Source organism: Amborella trichopoda, chromosome 9, assembly GCF_054954075.1.
Source record: "Amborella trichopoda isolate Santa Cruz 75 chromosome 9, AtrichopodaSantaCruz75HAP2 v2.0, whole genome shotgun sequence".
Lineage (NCBI taxonomy): Eukaryota > Viridiplantae > Streptophyta > Magnoliopsida > Amborellales > Amborellaceae > Amborella > Amborella trichopoda.
This window is the reverse complement of record NC_142344.1, coordinates 57,210,231-57,222,137: the sequence shown is the minus strand read 5'-3', so window position 1 is coordinate 57,222,137 and position 11,907 is coordinate 57,210,231. Positions and strand designations below refer to the sequence as shown.

The following is an 11,907-nucleotide window of genomic DNA, read 5'->3' as shown; positions in this document are numbered from 1 at the left end:
ACATGCGTAATTATAAAAATGATTAAATTTTGAAAAAAAATATATATAACGTTATCATTTACTTTTGGTACAAGATGGTTACAATTACTCTTTATTATTGGATGTGAAACATATAATGAGATCATTTATCTTTGGTACAAGATGGTCACAATTAATCATTATTATTGGATGTGAAATTGGGTAGCTGCATTTATTTTGTTGACCAAGCTCAAAGTTCAAAAGAAATTCATCGAACTTTATGACATGTCCAAACCATCGGGTGGTTATAAATAATTGTGACATCCTTGTACCAAAAGTAAATAATCTCATTATATACAATCCCAATATAAAATAGTTGATAATTTGAGGGGCTTGGTTTCGCATAAGTTAACCTTAAACCATCAAAGTAAAAGCATCTCTAAACTTCGTTAGAAGTATAATTTTGTTGTCGTAAGTCCTTAAAATAATCTATTTTCATCTCTAATTGTAAAAATTAGAACTTAAAAATAGTGTAGATTGAGTATATCTATAACATTTGAAAAACTTGAAAGGCACAATCTCACTTGTGAACAAGTTAAAACAATGATTTTAAAAATGTTGGGTCAGCACGAAATTATCTCATCCAACCCAATAATCGGTTATCCCATTATGGTTTTGCATATATTTAAGAAAACTGTCGAGCCTAGAAAAGAATCAGGACTTCTGCACAATAAAACACTGATCCAGACCACCGATTCGTTGATCCAAACCAACGATTTATCGATCCGAACTGATGTTTGGTACGTTCACTATTTTTTCACATGTTTTTTCTTCAGTTAATTGTTTTTATGCACAATAAAATGGCGATCCGCACCTCAAATTCACTGCTCCGGACTGATTGTTGGCGTGCCCGATCCAAGTCACCGATCCGCTTCGCTTTTTTAAATGACCGGTTAAAACTTCAAGTTATTTTAATAAATTTTTCATTATAAATTTCTCTTGCACCTAGTTGATAATGGGAATACAAAACATTACAAAGGGCATTTTCGGAATATTTCCTGTAACAGTATCCCTCCCCGCACGGCTAGGATCCGAGCATTTGGACTGGACAGGTAAAAGAAAACACGTCATTTTTACCCCCACATAAGTAAATTAAAAAACCCAAAAATACCCAGAAATTTTAAACAACACTTAAGGGCATTTTTGGAACATAATGTACCCCTCGCGCGTGGCGAGAGTCGAATCTCTTGGACTGGAGTGGTAAAGAAACCATAAAACGAGTTTTTTTCCCAATTTTACCCCTTGTACAGAAGAGGGAAACTTAGTGAAAAAAACCTGTACAAATTAAGGAGAGAGAGAATAAAAACAGGAAAGAATCCTGTGATCAAAATGGAACAACGTAAAAATGGGGTGTTATAATTGTTTCTCTCTCTCTAAAAAATGGAAAGCTGAATAGGAAAGGGTCTTGTAATCAAATGGAAAGTGGAAACTATATAAAAATTAGGGTTTTATAACTCTCTCTCAAGAAAATGTTGGTTTTATAATTCTCTCTCTAAAAGATGGTCGTTGTAAATTTAGGGGAAGCAAAAACGGGGTTTTTAGGGAAATGAAGAGAGAGAAAGGAGAACAGGAAAGAATCCTGTGATAAAAAAGGAGACTCGTCAAAATCAGGGTTTCAAAATTTTATCTCTCTAAATCCTCTCTCTCTCTCTCTCTCTCTCTCTCAATCTCTTTCTTATTATTATTTTGCTTTATGCCGTCGTTTTCAACAGTAACGGAGTATTGCAGGGATTGGATCAGAATGACGGTATTTGCAGAGTGAGAGTCGCACCCCTCTCTTTTTCTCTCTAAAAACAGCTCTGCTTCTTTCTCTCTCTCTAAGGCTCTTTATTTTCCCACCCTAAGACCTATTTTTCTCTCTCTAAGAAAGCCTCGTTATTCGGGCCAATTCTTCTCGAATCTCGAGGCTTTTTCTCGCTCCTTTAAATTGTTGATTACTGGTTTCTTCTCTCTCTATCTCTTTTTTGCTGATTATTTATTGGTTTTATTTTTATTTCTTCGGGTTAAATCTTCTTCTGAGCGGGGAGAGAGAGCTCATCATCCCAGCTCAAAAGTTGCATTCGTAATTCGGAGAATTTGGAGCGATTTGCTTACAAAAATCCTAAAATTTGACAATTGGATAAAAGGTTCTTGGGCCCTTTAATGGCGCTCACCTCGTTTTTGCCGTTTATGGAAACCCTAGGTACGCAATTGCCCAACAAAAGCCCTTTCATGGCCCCTGTTCCCATGGGTTTTTAGAGTCTGCTGCGTTGCATCTGGGTTGGGGTTGTGAGTGCTGTCTTTGTTTTGGGGGGGGATTGGTTTGGCTTGTTTTTAATCAATTGCCGAACCAGAAGTCCCCTCTTTGTTCCGTGTGATCTATGCTTTGATGGCTTTTTGGGGTTCATCGTTAATGGGTGGGAATATTGGGGCTTCTTCTGGTGTTGGTGGATGAGTTGACTTTTTCCTTTTTGTTGGTTTCGCTATTAGTGGGAACCCCATGTTAGAAATTCGCCACTCAGGAACCCTAATCCTGTGGTTTCTGTTCTCATAGCTTTGGAGTTTGTTTCTTCTTCATAAATTTTTGGGCTCTTTCGTCTACTCTCCGATTTCTCTGGTTCCCATATATTTTGTGATTTACAGATTTTTTTGACAAAAACAATGTCTTTGAAAAAATTGGATTAAATGATCTTTATTGGTAGACAGGAGAAGGAATCGAGGGAAAATTCCTTTTGACCCTTGGGATTGAGATACAGATGAATTTGGGTTTCTCCTCTTATATTCTGCTCTTTTGTAGGGCGTTTTGAGACCTGAAACCATGGTTTTCTCTGGTGGGTTTGGTCATTTCTAGGGCAGGCTTAAGGGTGTGGAACGATGGTGTCTTTATTGGATTTTGGTGGCTTGGATTGAAGAGTAATGGGAAGTTGCAGCGACGAAGAAGAAGATCACTTCTTCGACACTCGAGAGGAAATAACTTCATTATCCGACTCGGGGTCGGACTATGCAGAGGCCACCGAGAATCACAGCGGGTTTTCTGAATTGATTTATGGTAATATTCTCTACGAAGTTTGGTTGAATAAGCCAGGGACTATTCGAGAACGGCGTGAAAAATTTCTCAGAATGATGGGTTTAGCTCGGAATGGTGAGACCCTTGATTCATCCAGTGAAAATGGGGAAATTCCAGGCGTTGAAAGGTTAAAAGATAACAGTGGGGCAGTTCTAATGAGCTCTGATTTTGAAAGCAATTTCTCATCTAGTAGATCTTCTCTCATGAGTTGGTCCAATGGACCAGTTGATTCTCCTGACAGTAGGGATTTGGAAGAGATAAATTCAATTGATGATGATAGAGAAAACATGGTTTGCAGAATAAGAAACTTGGATAATGGCACTGAATTCGTCATCGATAACCCAAGTGGCGATGGGGTTTTAAGCAGGCTGAGAAGAGTGGGTTCTGATCGTTTGGTCACCATTGATGAATTTCAGAGAGATATTGGGCTCTCTCCATTAGTGCAACATTTCATGCGACGAGATCTTGTAGAGTCTGGCATTTCTATAGAGGGTTTGAAGAGAAAGAAGGGCTGGTTGAGAAGCTTGAGAGCAGCAGCAAGCATTGTGAAGAGGAAGAAAGGGGGTGGTAGTTCCAGCAGGTCATGTAATTCTGAGAATATTGTTGGGTCATCAAATTCTGTGAACCCAATTCACCAAATGCCTCAGAGAGTGAGAGTCCGCCATTGTAAAAAGCGGTGCAAGGAGTTCACTGCTGTTTACCTGGGGCAAGAGATTCAAGCTCACCATGGCTCTATATGGACTATGAAGTTCAGTTTAGATGGGCGTTTTCTTGCTAGTGGAGGTGAAGATGGCGTTGTGAGGATTTGGGAGGTTATGGAATCAGCAGGTACAGAGTTGGGGGATACCCTGGAGATTGATCGTTCTTGCCGGTATTTCACTGTGAATGAGTCATCTGAACTGGTTCCTCTTTATGCTAACAAGGAGCAAGAGGGGAGGTTCAGGGGCTTGAGGAAGAGTTCGGGATCTGCTTGTGTAGTGATTCCTCACAAAATCTTCAAATTGTCAGAGAAACCATTGCATGAATTCCATGGTCACACTGGAGATGTGCTGGACTTGTCATGGTCTCAGACTAAGGTCAGTTTCTAACGTAGAAGCTCTTCTTTCTTCCCCATTTCAGTTGGTGCTATTTCAAACTAAGTGTAGAGTATTTTCTGGCTATTGATTCGGAAAGTTGTGCTATTTTTTCTAATGTTTTGTTCGATATTAGAAACTTGGGATTCGGTGCCAAATTTCAGCTACAGTTCAGAAAAAAATAGAACCGTTATCTAACATCCTGTGACAAGTTGAGAATTCAGCCATATTTTTTTTAGATAAAATGAGATACATACATATATGTGCACACACATGTAGCCTAATTTTTTCCAGTTCTTTCCAAAATGAGGGCATTCTTGTGCTTTCTGAAATTGAAAAATGGTTTTGATTGTGCTTGAGAGATTGTGAAGTATTATTCTTTATTTTCAACCCACCTGGAAAAACTTATCCTGATGTCACTTGTAATACTTGATGTAGTACCTACTTTCATCATCCACGGATAAAACTGTCCGTCTATGGCAAGTGGGGAAAGCTTCATGCATCAAGGTTTTCTCCCATAACAATTATGGTTAGTAATCTCTAATATTTTCATCAAGAAATTGTTGCCTCTTCTGAAGTTTCCTTACAAGTTTGTGGAGTCATATTTCTCATTACCTTTTATTTGAATTTATTGTGATGCAGTCACATCCATTCAGTTCAATCCTGTGGATGATCGATATTTCATCAGTGGTTCAATTGACGGTAAAGTCCGCATTTGGGCCATTCCTGGGTGCCAAGTTGTTGATTGGACAGATATACGAGAAATAGTTACAGCTGTTTGCTACCGGCCTGATGGTCAGGTAAATTTAATTGCTCTTGTTGATCTGTGGATATGGATGTTAAATCGCACTTTAATGTATTGTATGTATAGTTGTTTGGCCCTTCCTTTTTTTTTTGATAAATATCTTTTGGCCCTTCTTATTGCCACTCAGATATGCATGTATCTAGATACATATCAACATACACGCATACATACACATATAGTTGGTCATACTGATATTTATTGTAATTGATCACTGATATTGATACTAATTGATCAGGGAGGAATTGTGGGTTCCATGGCTGGTAATTGCCGTTTCTATGATGCATCAGGTATCTTTGCTACTTGTAAATCTAATTTCCTTTTAATTGGGTTAAACTTTGAATCTTTTTGAAGTGCTCCTTAATTATGAGCATTTATATGATTTTATGCATGATTTGTTATGGGGCATTATGTTCTGGACACTAGTGTTTAGATGTGGTTCCATGCTTATCTACACTGCCTTGCATTTTATACTAATGTTGTTACAAAAATATGCAATGGATAATTTTTCCATATCATTTGTTGTGGTAGACCTTTCTGTCTCCTCTTTTCTCTTTTAACCGATAATTTGATATCTTACATTCTTCTGTTAATGTGTTCTAGATAATTTTTTGTAACTCTGGAGTGTTTGAGGGGTCTTTAATGATATGAGTATATCTTGTGCTTCTATGGATTTCGTTTTTTTGCTTTTGGAGTGCATATAAGAGGTCGAATTAGTTATTATTTTTGTATTGTCTTTTGGATGGTTGGGGATATATTTAAGGAGAAGTCATGTCTTCTACTTCACCCTAATGCATTGCATAAAACATGTCCAGAAGCATTATAGAATGGATCACCTGATCTAGAACAAAATTTTGATGGACATGTTTAGTGGGATATCATTCATAAAGGAGGTGACTTTATTTAGTGCTTTGTGGGACCACTGGGAACATGTGATTCCACTTGTGCGGAAACCAATGTTAGCCCTTGTGGGGATCAAGAACTGGGCAAAATTTTGGGAGAATCCCATTGTCATTGAAAATGATTTCTTTCTCTCTTTTTTCCATATTTTTTATTTCTTAAAATTTATAAGATGGATTAGTGTTTTTTTAATTTTTCCTGGAGAATAGATGGCGTTATTTGTGAAGATCCAGGATCAGATGAGGAATTTGTGGAAGTTTGATATTTACCAATTTCCTACTAAAGCTAATTTTTTTAGCTGATTACTTGCCTAGTCTTCGGCTTAGGAGAGAGAGCAAGCTTTCCTGGAACTTAATGCATTGCTAGTGAGTCATTTGCATTGTTTGTTTTTAGTAATTATTGACTGGAGTTTAATTAAAGGGCATTCCTTTAAAAAATGCCATTAAAGTATATTCGAACATTATTTGCTGCCACCTTGCTTCACCCTGTGTTCAAGTATGGGAGATAAACTGTGGATTGTCGTCTATTATTTTCTCCGTTCCTAGTTCTGAACTTCTAGTATATTCTTAAGAGTGGAGTTCTGTATCTCTTGGCGATGGATTTTTTGATATTATTAATGTGTATCACCACTTCCTCCATTGATATGTTATCCCTTGCTTCAGTTGGTTTATTTTGTCATATCAAGTTGTATCATATGCGTAGATAAACCCTTGGAAGATATGTCCGAAGTGTATCTGCCGCTTCCTTATTGCAAGTCATGCTGATTCAGAAGTGATTCGAGAGGGCTTAGGAAGAATTTTGTTTGGAGATGGTTTGGGAAGAATTTTGTGTCTCTTCACTTTTCTAAGAGTGCATTACATAGTAAGGAAAAGCATACATCTGGGTGGCGCGCCGATAGCGCATGCTATCCCTTTGTATGTGCAAAACATCTATGGTCCAATCCCAGGCTAGAGTCTTATGTAAAAAACATAAAAGTAAGGAAAAATGCCTTATTATTGGCCTTGAAGGCCTGATTCCATCAACAAAAGGTGTTATTTTTTCAGTATGTGAAATACTTTCTGGGGGTCAGTCCGCTATGAGATTTGAACCTGGGATGCCATGATATAGCCCCTTTATGGACCCAGCCACCAAAGGTCGAAGGCCCAAATCCTAAAGCTTGTTGCTTTTCTTTTTACACTGAATGAGATGGATGTTGCTTGAACTCGATTGCACATTTGAACTTCCATTTCAGTTAGGGAGCATAAATGGGAAATATTAAACCAATGTAAGTGAATTATGATTCTAATTGTCAGAATGAAATGGTATCTAAAGATAAAACCACACGTAAAACAAACATTTGTGCAGCGTGAACTTATGTTCCTGTGATGTAGTTGTGTTTGTTTTTGTCACTTAGTGTGGGGTTTCAAATTATTGGTCAAGAAGCAGATTTTCCATGGGATATTTGTTTGGACCCTATTCCTGATTTTCCATCATATACATTAGCATTACAGCATAATGCATTGGTTAACAGTAAAAACTGATAGTGCTATAAACATATGTTTCAATGTGAATATTTAAATTTGACACACCTGTTAAAATTTGTGATCCTGAGTTCCTAGTTTTATTTAGTAAGTATTTGTAGCATTATAGCAGCTAATTAAGACTCTATTTGCCTTGGTTCAGATAATCATCTGCTACTGGCAGCTCAAGTATGTCTACAGGGGAAAAAGAAATCCTCTTGCAAAAGGATAACTGGATTTCAGGTAACAAGTCTCATGCATTGCCAATGGTTCAAATGTTGAGCTTTTAAAAGTGTTTTTTCCGTGGGGCCCCAATGTATCGATTTATGTTCAAACTCCACCAGAAGTGTTATATGATTGGAAAATGGGAAGATCAACTGGAATCTTGAAAGTATTTCGCATTGGATTTTGGTCTGTGTCAAAAAAAGTATTGCATAATTAGAAAAAGGAGGATCAACTGAAATCTAAAACATATTTAGCATTGGCTTCTGGGCTGATTCTGTATTCAAGTGTCAGCTGTTCTTTTATTTCTTTATCTCCCTGGACAAATCTCCGTGGATTCTTGTTGACTGATCCCTATTTTCTTCAGTTTGCCCCTAGTGATCCCAGAAAAGTAATGGTTACATCTGCGGACTCACAAGTTCGAATTTTTGATGGGGTGGATGTCATCTGCAAATACAAAGGTAGTCACTTCAAGTGCTTTTCGAAATGTTTAAACATATTACTATATATGAATAGTTTGTTGTGAGATTGGAACTTGATTTTTCTCGATTATATTCCCCACTATGCTTGTCTCTGGCAATTTTGGTGACGGACTCAAATATCCTGTCTGTATTGCTTTTCAATACCATAAGTAATAAGAATTTTTCGAAACATCTCATTTTTTCTCCCATTCAAATAATATGCCCTTTATTGTGAATTAATGAAGATAAGTTTTTCTCTTGATAATGGCGGTTCCAACATCTAAGATGAAATAAAATACCTTTTCTCCTTTTGTTGTAGGTTTCATAAATAGGAAAGTATAATGTAGTTCTCAACTAGGTGTTGGTCTATGTCTTATCAGTGAGAGACCCACTTTGTAGGAGATGTCGGGGGTTCAAATCGCCCTAGTATAAACCTGCCTTACCTCGAGCAAGAGGCATGTATTATTGTCCTATAGACCATGGAAAGCCCAGTCTATCTGGGTCATGTCTGGGTTGGGAGGGAAATAGGGTGAGACCCTCAATTTGGGTTTTGTCCTAATCTGGTGGGTTACATTGTATCCCATCATAAGCATGTCATTGGTCATTCATAACTCCTATGGAATAGGACACTTTCCCTTCATGTGTATTCAATTTGCCTTTTCTGGTTGTGTATTTTACCTTAAATTTTTCATATTTTTCATGCCATCTGTTTCTTCCTTTTATTTATTTATGACCCTGTTTTTTTACTTGTTATTTCCCACAATCTCAGCTTTCAAGTAACACACCTGCATGTTATCAAATAGTTGCCTAAACATCTCTTGTTCTAAATGTTTTTTTACTTTCAGGTCTAAGGAATACAGGCAGCCAGATCTCGGCTTCCTTCACTTCTAATGGGAAGCACATTGTCTCCGCAAGTGAAGACTCCCATGTCTATGTTTGGAGTTACGAGACCCCCGAGGGGCGAACATCGAAACAAGCAAAGAGTGTGTGGTCTTGTGAGCGATTTTTCTCGAATAATTCCTCTGTTGCCATCACTTGGTCTGGCCTAAAATCAGAGGCACGGCCATCTTCAGAAGTTTCTCTCAAGACCAATTCTCGAACCTCCGATGAATTAACAGAGAGCTCGGAAAATGGTTTCCATAGTAGTTGGGATTCTTGTCGAGAGACTCCTTCAGTTTCTTCCCCTTCTCCTGATCGCTTCTCTCTAGGTCATGGGTTCTTTGCGGATAGCCTTGCAAGGGGCTCAGCCACTTGGCCTGAGGAGAAGCTTCCCTCTACTGATGCTTTGAGCTCGGCCCAAAGCACTTGTAAATCGCAGTTCAAGTTTCTTAAGACTGCCAGTGAGGGAATGTTTGCTTCCCCTCATACGTGGGGCCTTGTGATTGTGACAGCTGGATGGGATGGACGGATCAGATCATTCCACAACTATGGGTTGCCGGTCCGTCTATGAGTGTTTGGCTGTGGAAAAGACGGGATTTTTGGTGCATGACTTGTCTCTCTCCACTTGGGATTGAGCTTTCCTGGCAATTGCACATGGATATTTGAGTGGCAAAGACCCATGTGAAATCTGTGTAAGAAGGACAAGAAACACAAGAAACTCAGTGCCGTGTGGCCACCCTTGTAAAATTGGTGTTCGAAAAGGAAGAATACCAAAAAGGGGGAAAGTGGGGTGGCAGCAGCCATTTTGAGATTGTTCAAAAGAACACTGAAGACCCATGAGAGTTGGGGTGGCTGTAATTTGGCCCCTATGCATTTGTAGAAGTAACAGATGATTTTGAGAATATGGGTTCTCTAATTTGTCATTCACTCGTTCCTTTGATAAGGAGGTTTGTTGGCCTGATGATGGCGGCGGGCGGACGGGTTTAGAGGGAGTTGGTGTTTGGTATTGTTATTATTTTTGTTCTCTTTTTTGGGTTCATTTTGGGGTCCATATACTAATGTAATTCTTTTATTTACGGAGGTGGTTATGGTGATAGAGAATTGAAAAGGGACAAAAAAAGGGCTTCTCCTTTAAATTTGTTGGATCACAAGATGGCAGCAGTGTAAATATGGTTGGTGCAAGGGTGGGGTCATTTAGCCTTTGCCATTAGGGAAGGTGGGGGGCAGAAAGTGGTGAGTTATTATATGCCTTTATTTACGAATGGAATGGTGGAGGGGGAGTCCTTCACCTTTCTGGATGCCGCTTTCATTGATCTGGCTCTCTTCACTCCTTTTTGATTGACAACAAGTGGGCTTCAAGCAAAACTCTCTCTCTCTCTCTTCGAGGTTGCTTTCGGTGATCTGGTTCAGAGCTTTTCTTGGGTGTGTGATGGGTGACCGGTCGGTTCAAAAGCCAAATTACATGTAAATCACGCCCCCCCCCCCCCCCCCCCCCCCCCGCCCCCTCCCTCCCTCTGTATTATAGCAGTTAGCTGCCATCTCTTTTTCTCGTATCTGATTTTCTTAATTGGTAAGTATCGGATTCATTCTCTCTACCCGCCCCAGTCGTGGTCAAACAGAAGGTCCTTGGTCACCAAGGATTTCGTGGAGGGACGATTGAATGGGTTAGCCCTCATTTTAGAAGCGAAGAAAACAAGAAGATGCAATGCGAAGAAAACTACTGCGTAAAAAAGCAAATCATTTAGTGCAAGCAAGAAAATGGATGTATGTTAGCACAATGACTTTCACACATCTATGGCCAGAGGTGGAGGTCCAGATTATAGCTAGCTCTTATTTCTTTCTGCCTTTCTTATAAATAAAGAGCTGTCCATTGTTCAGTCGGAATCCCGGTGATAGTGTCCGAGCTCACGCCTGAAAATGATGAGACAGCCCAGCCTTAGTCTAAGTATTCCATCCAATCTAAGTGGTCCTGCCGATCCAAATTGTTTTGGCGAGTGGTGAAGCACCCAAAATTAGATATTGATCGTCTTTAGTTCTTTTTTCTTTCTTTTTTTTTTTTTTATTCTCAAAAAAAGGATTTTGGATGTCTTTAAATAAGAATGCCCTACCAGATTCAATCTAGGCTTGGGCCCTTCATAACAAGGTGCTACAATATGACATCTTGAATGTGTTTGTTTCGAGGATGTTGTGTAGCACTCATGTTTTTGTTATGTACACGATAATTGATGTTTTAAGGAACCCCACGTTCGTTGTTCGTTCCATGGTAGAGCGGCTTCCCAACTTTGTGAAAGGAAAGATGGGACTCAGAGCTTTGAAGTGAAAATCGATTAATGGAAGTAGATTTGGGGACTTATACACAAAATCAAGCCCTATCTTATTGAAATTGACAATTTAGTTCAAAAAAATTCCCCTAGACCGTGTTTTGGGTGCGAGTCTAAAAGCTCGATTGGACTTGTGGGACCACCTTGTACGTGCTCAAACTTACGCTGGAAATTTACATGCGCCATATTATATTGAAAAACTTTTTAAGGGGTCCACCAGAACTTCACCAATTAAATGTAGAGTTAAATTTTGATGAAGTTTGTCTTAGAGTGCAAAGTTGGAATGGTGATGGCTCACCTAATTCCAATTATAAACAATGGGAAATCCATGATATGAGGGACAAGGTTTTTATGAGTCTGCCGACTGATCTACATATTACTCCTCCCTCCAAAATCTATTTAAAAATAAAATAATATTTTTTGATGGGGTTTTCAGATTATGGTTTTGTGGGTTATAGTGGGACCAACACCTTCTTACATCCATCTCTATGATGGATGTTGGGTGTATCAGGATTCAGGAGACATCTATAATTGCTTCCCTTGATGCACACCATTTACGTACAGATCCTAAAATTTTAGGTAAAATATGAATTGTTCCATGTAGAAATTACGGAAGTCACTCAACCCACATTTTTTTTTTATTTTTTATTTTTTATTTTTTAAAATTACCTTTCGTTCAACCCAAA

General features: G+C 38.7%; 1 protein-coding gene across 2 annotated transcripts; it reads left to right on the top strand.

The window, feature by feature from the left end:
* The first annotated feature begins 1,179 nt into the window (after positions 1–1,179).
* LOC18447688 (uncharacterized) lies at positions 1,180–11,078 on the top strand. 2 transcript variants are annotated; one of them, XM_020675700.2, is made up of 8 exons: positions 1,180–1,776; positions 2,795–4,140; positions 4,576–4,666; positions 4,780–4,937; positions 5,178–5,229; positions 7,502–7,581; positions 7,928–8,021; positions 8,867–11,078. In XM_020675700.2, the coding sequence occupies exons 2-8, from the start codon at positions 2,914–2,916 to the stop codon at positions 9,469–9,471; spliced, it is 2,307 nt and encodes a 768-aa protein (XP_020531359.2). In that variant the 5' UTR covers positions 1,180–1,776; positions 2,795–2,913; the 3' UTR covers positions 9,472–11,078. The 2 variants fall into 2 exon arrangements, with proteins under 2 accessions (XP_020531359.2, XP_020531358.2); XM_020675699.2 differs by having other exon boundaries at positions 1,684–2,200.
* The last annotated feature ends 829 nt before the right edge of the window (positions 11,079–11,907 follow it).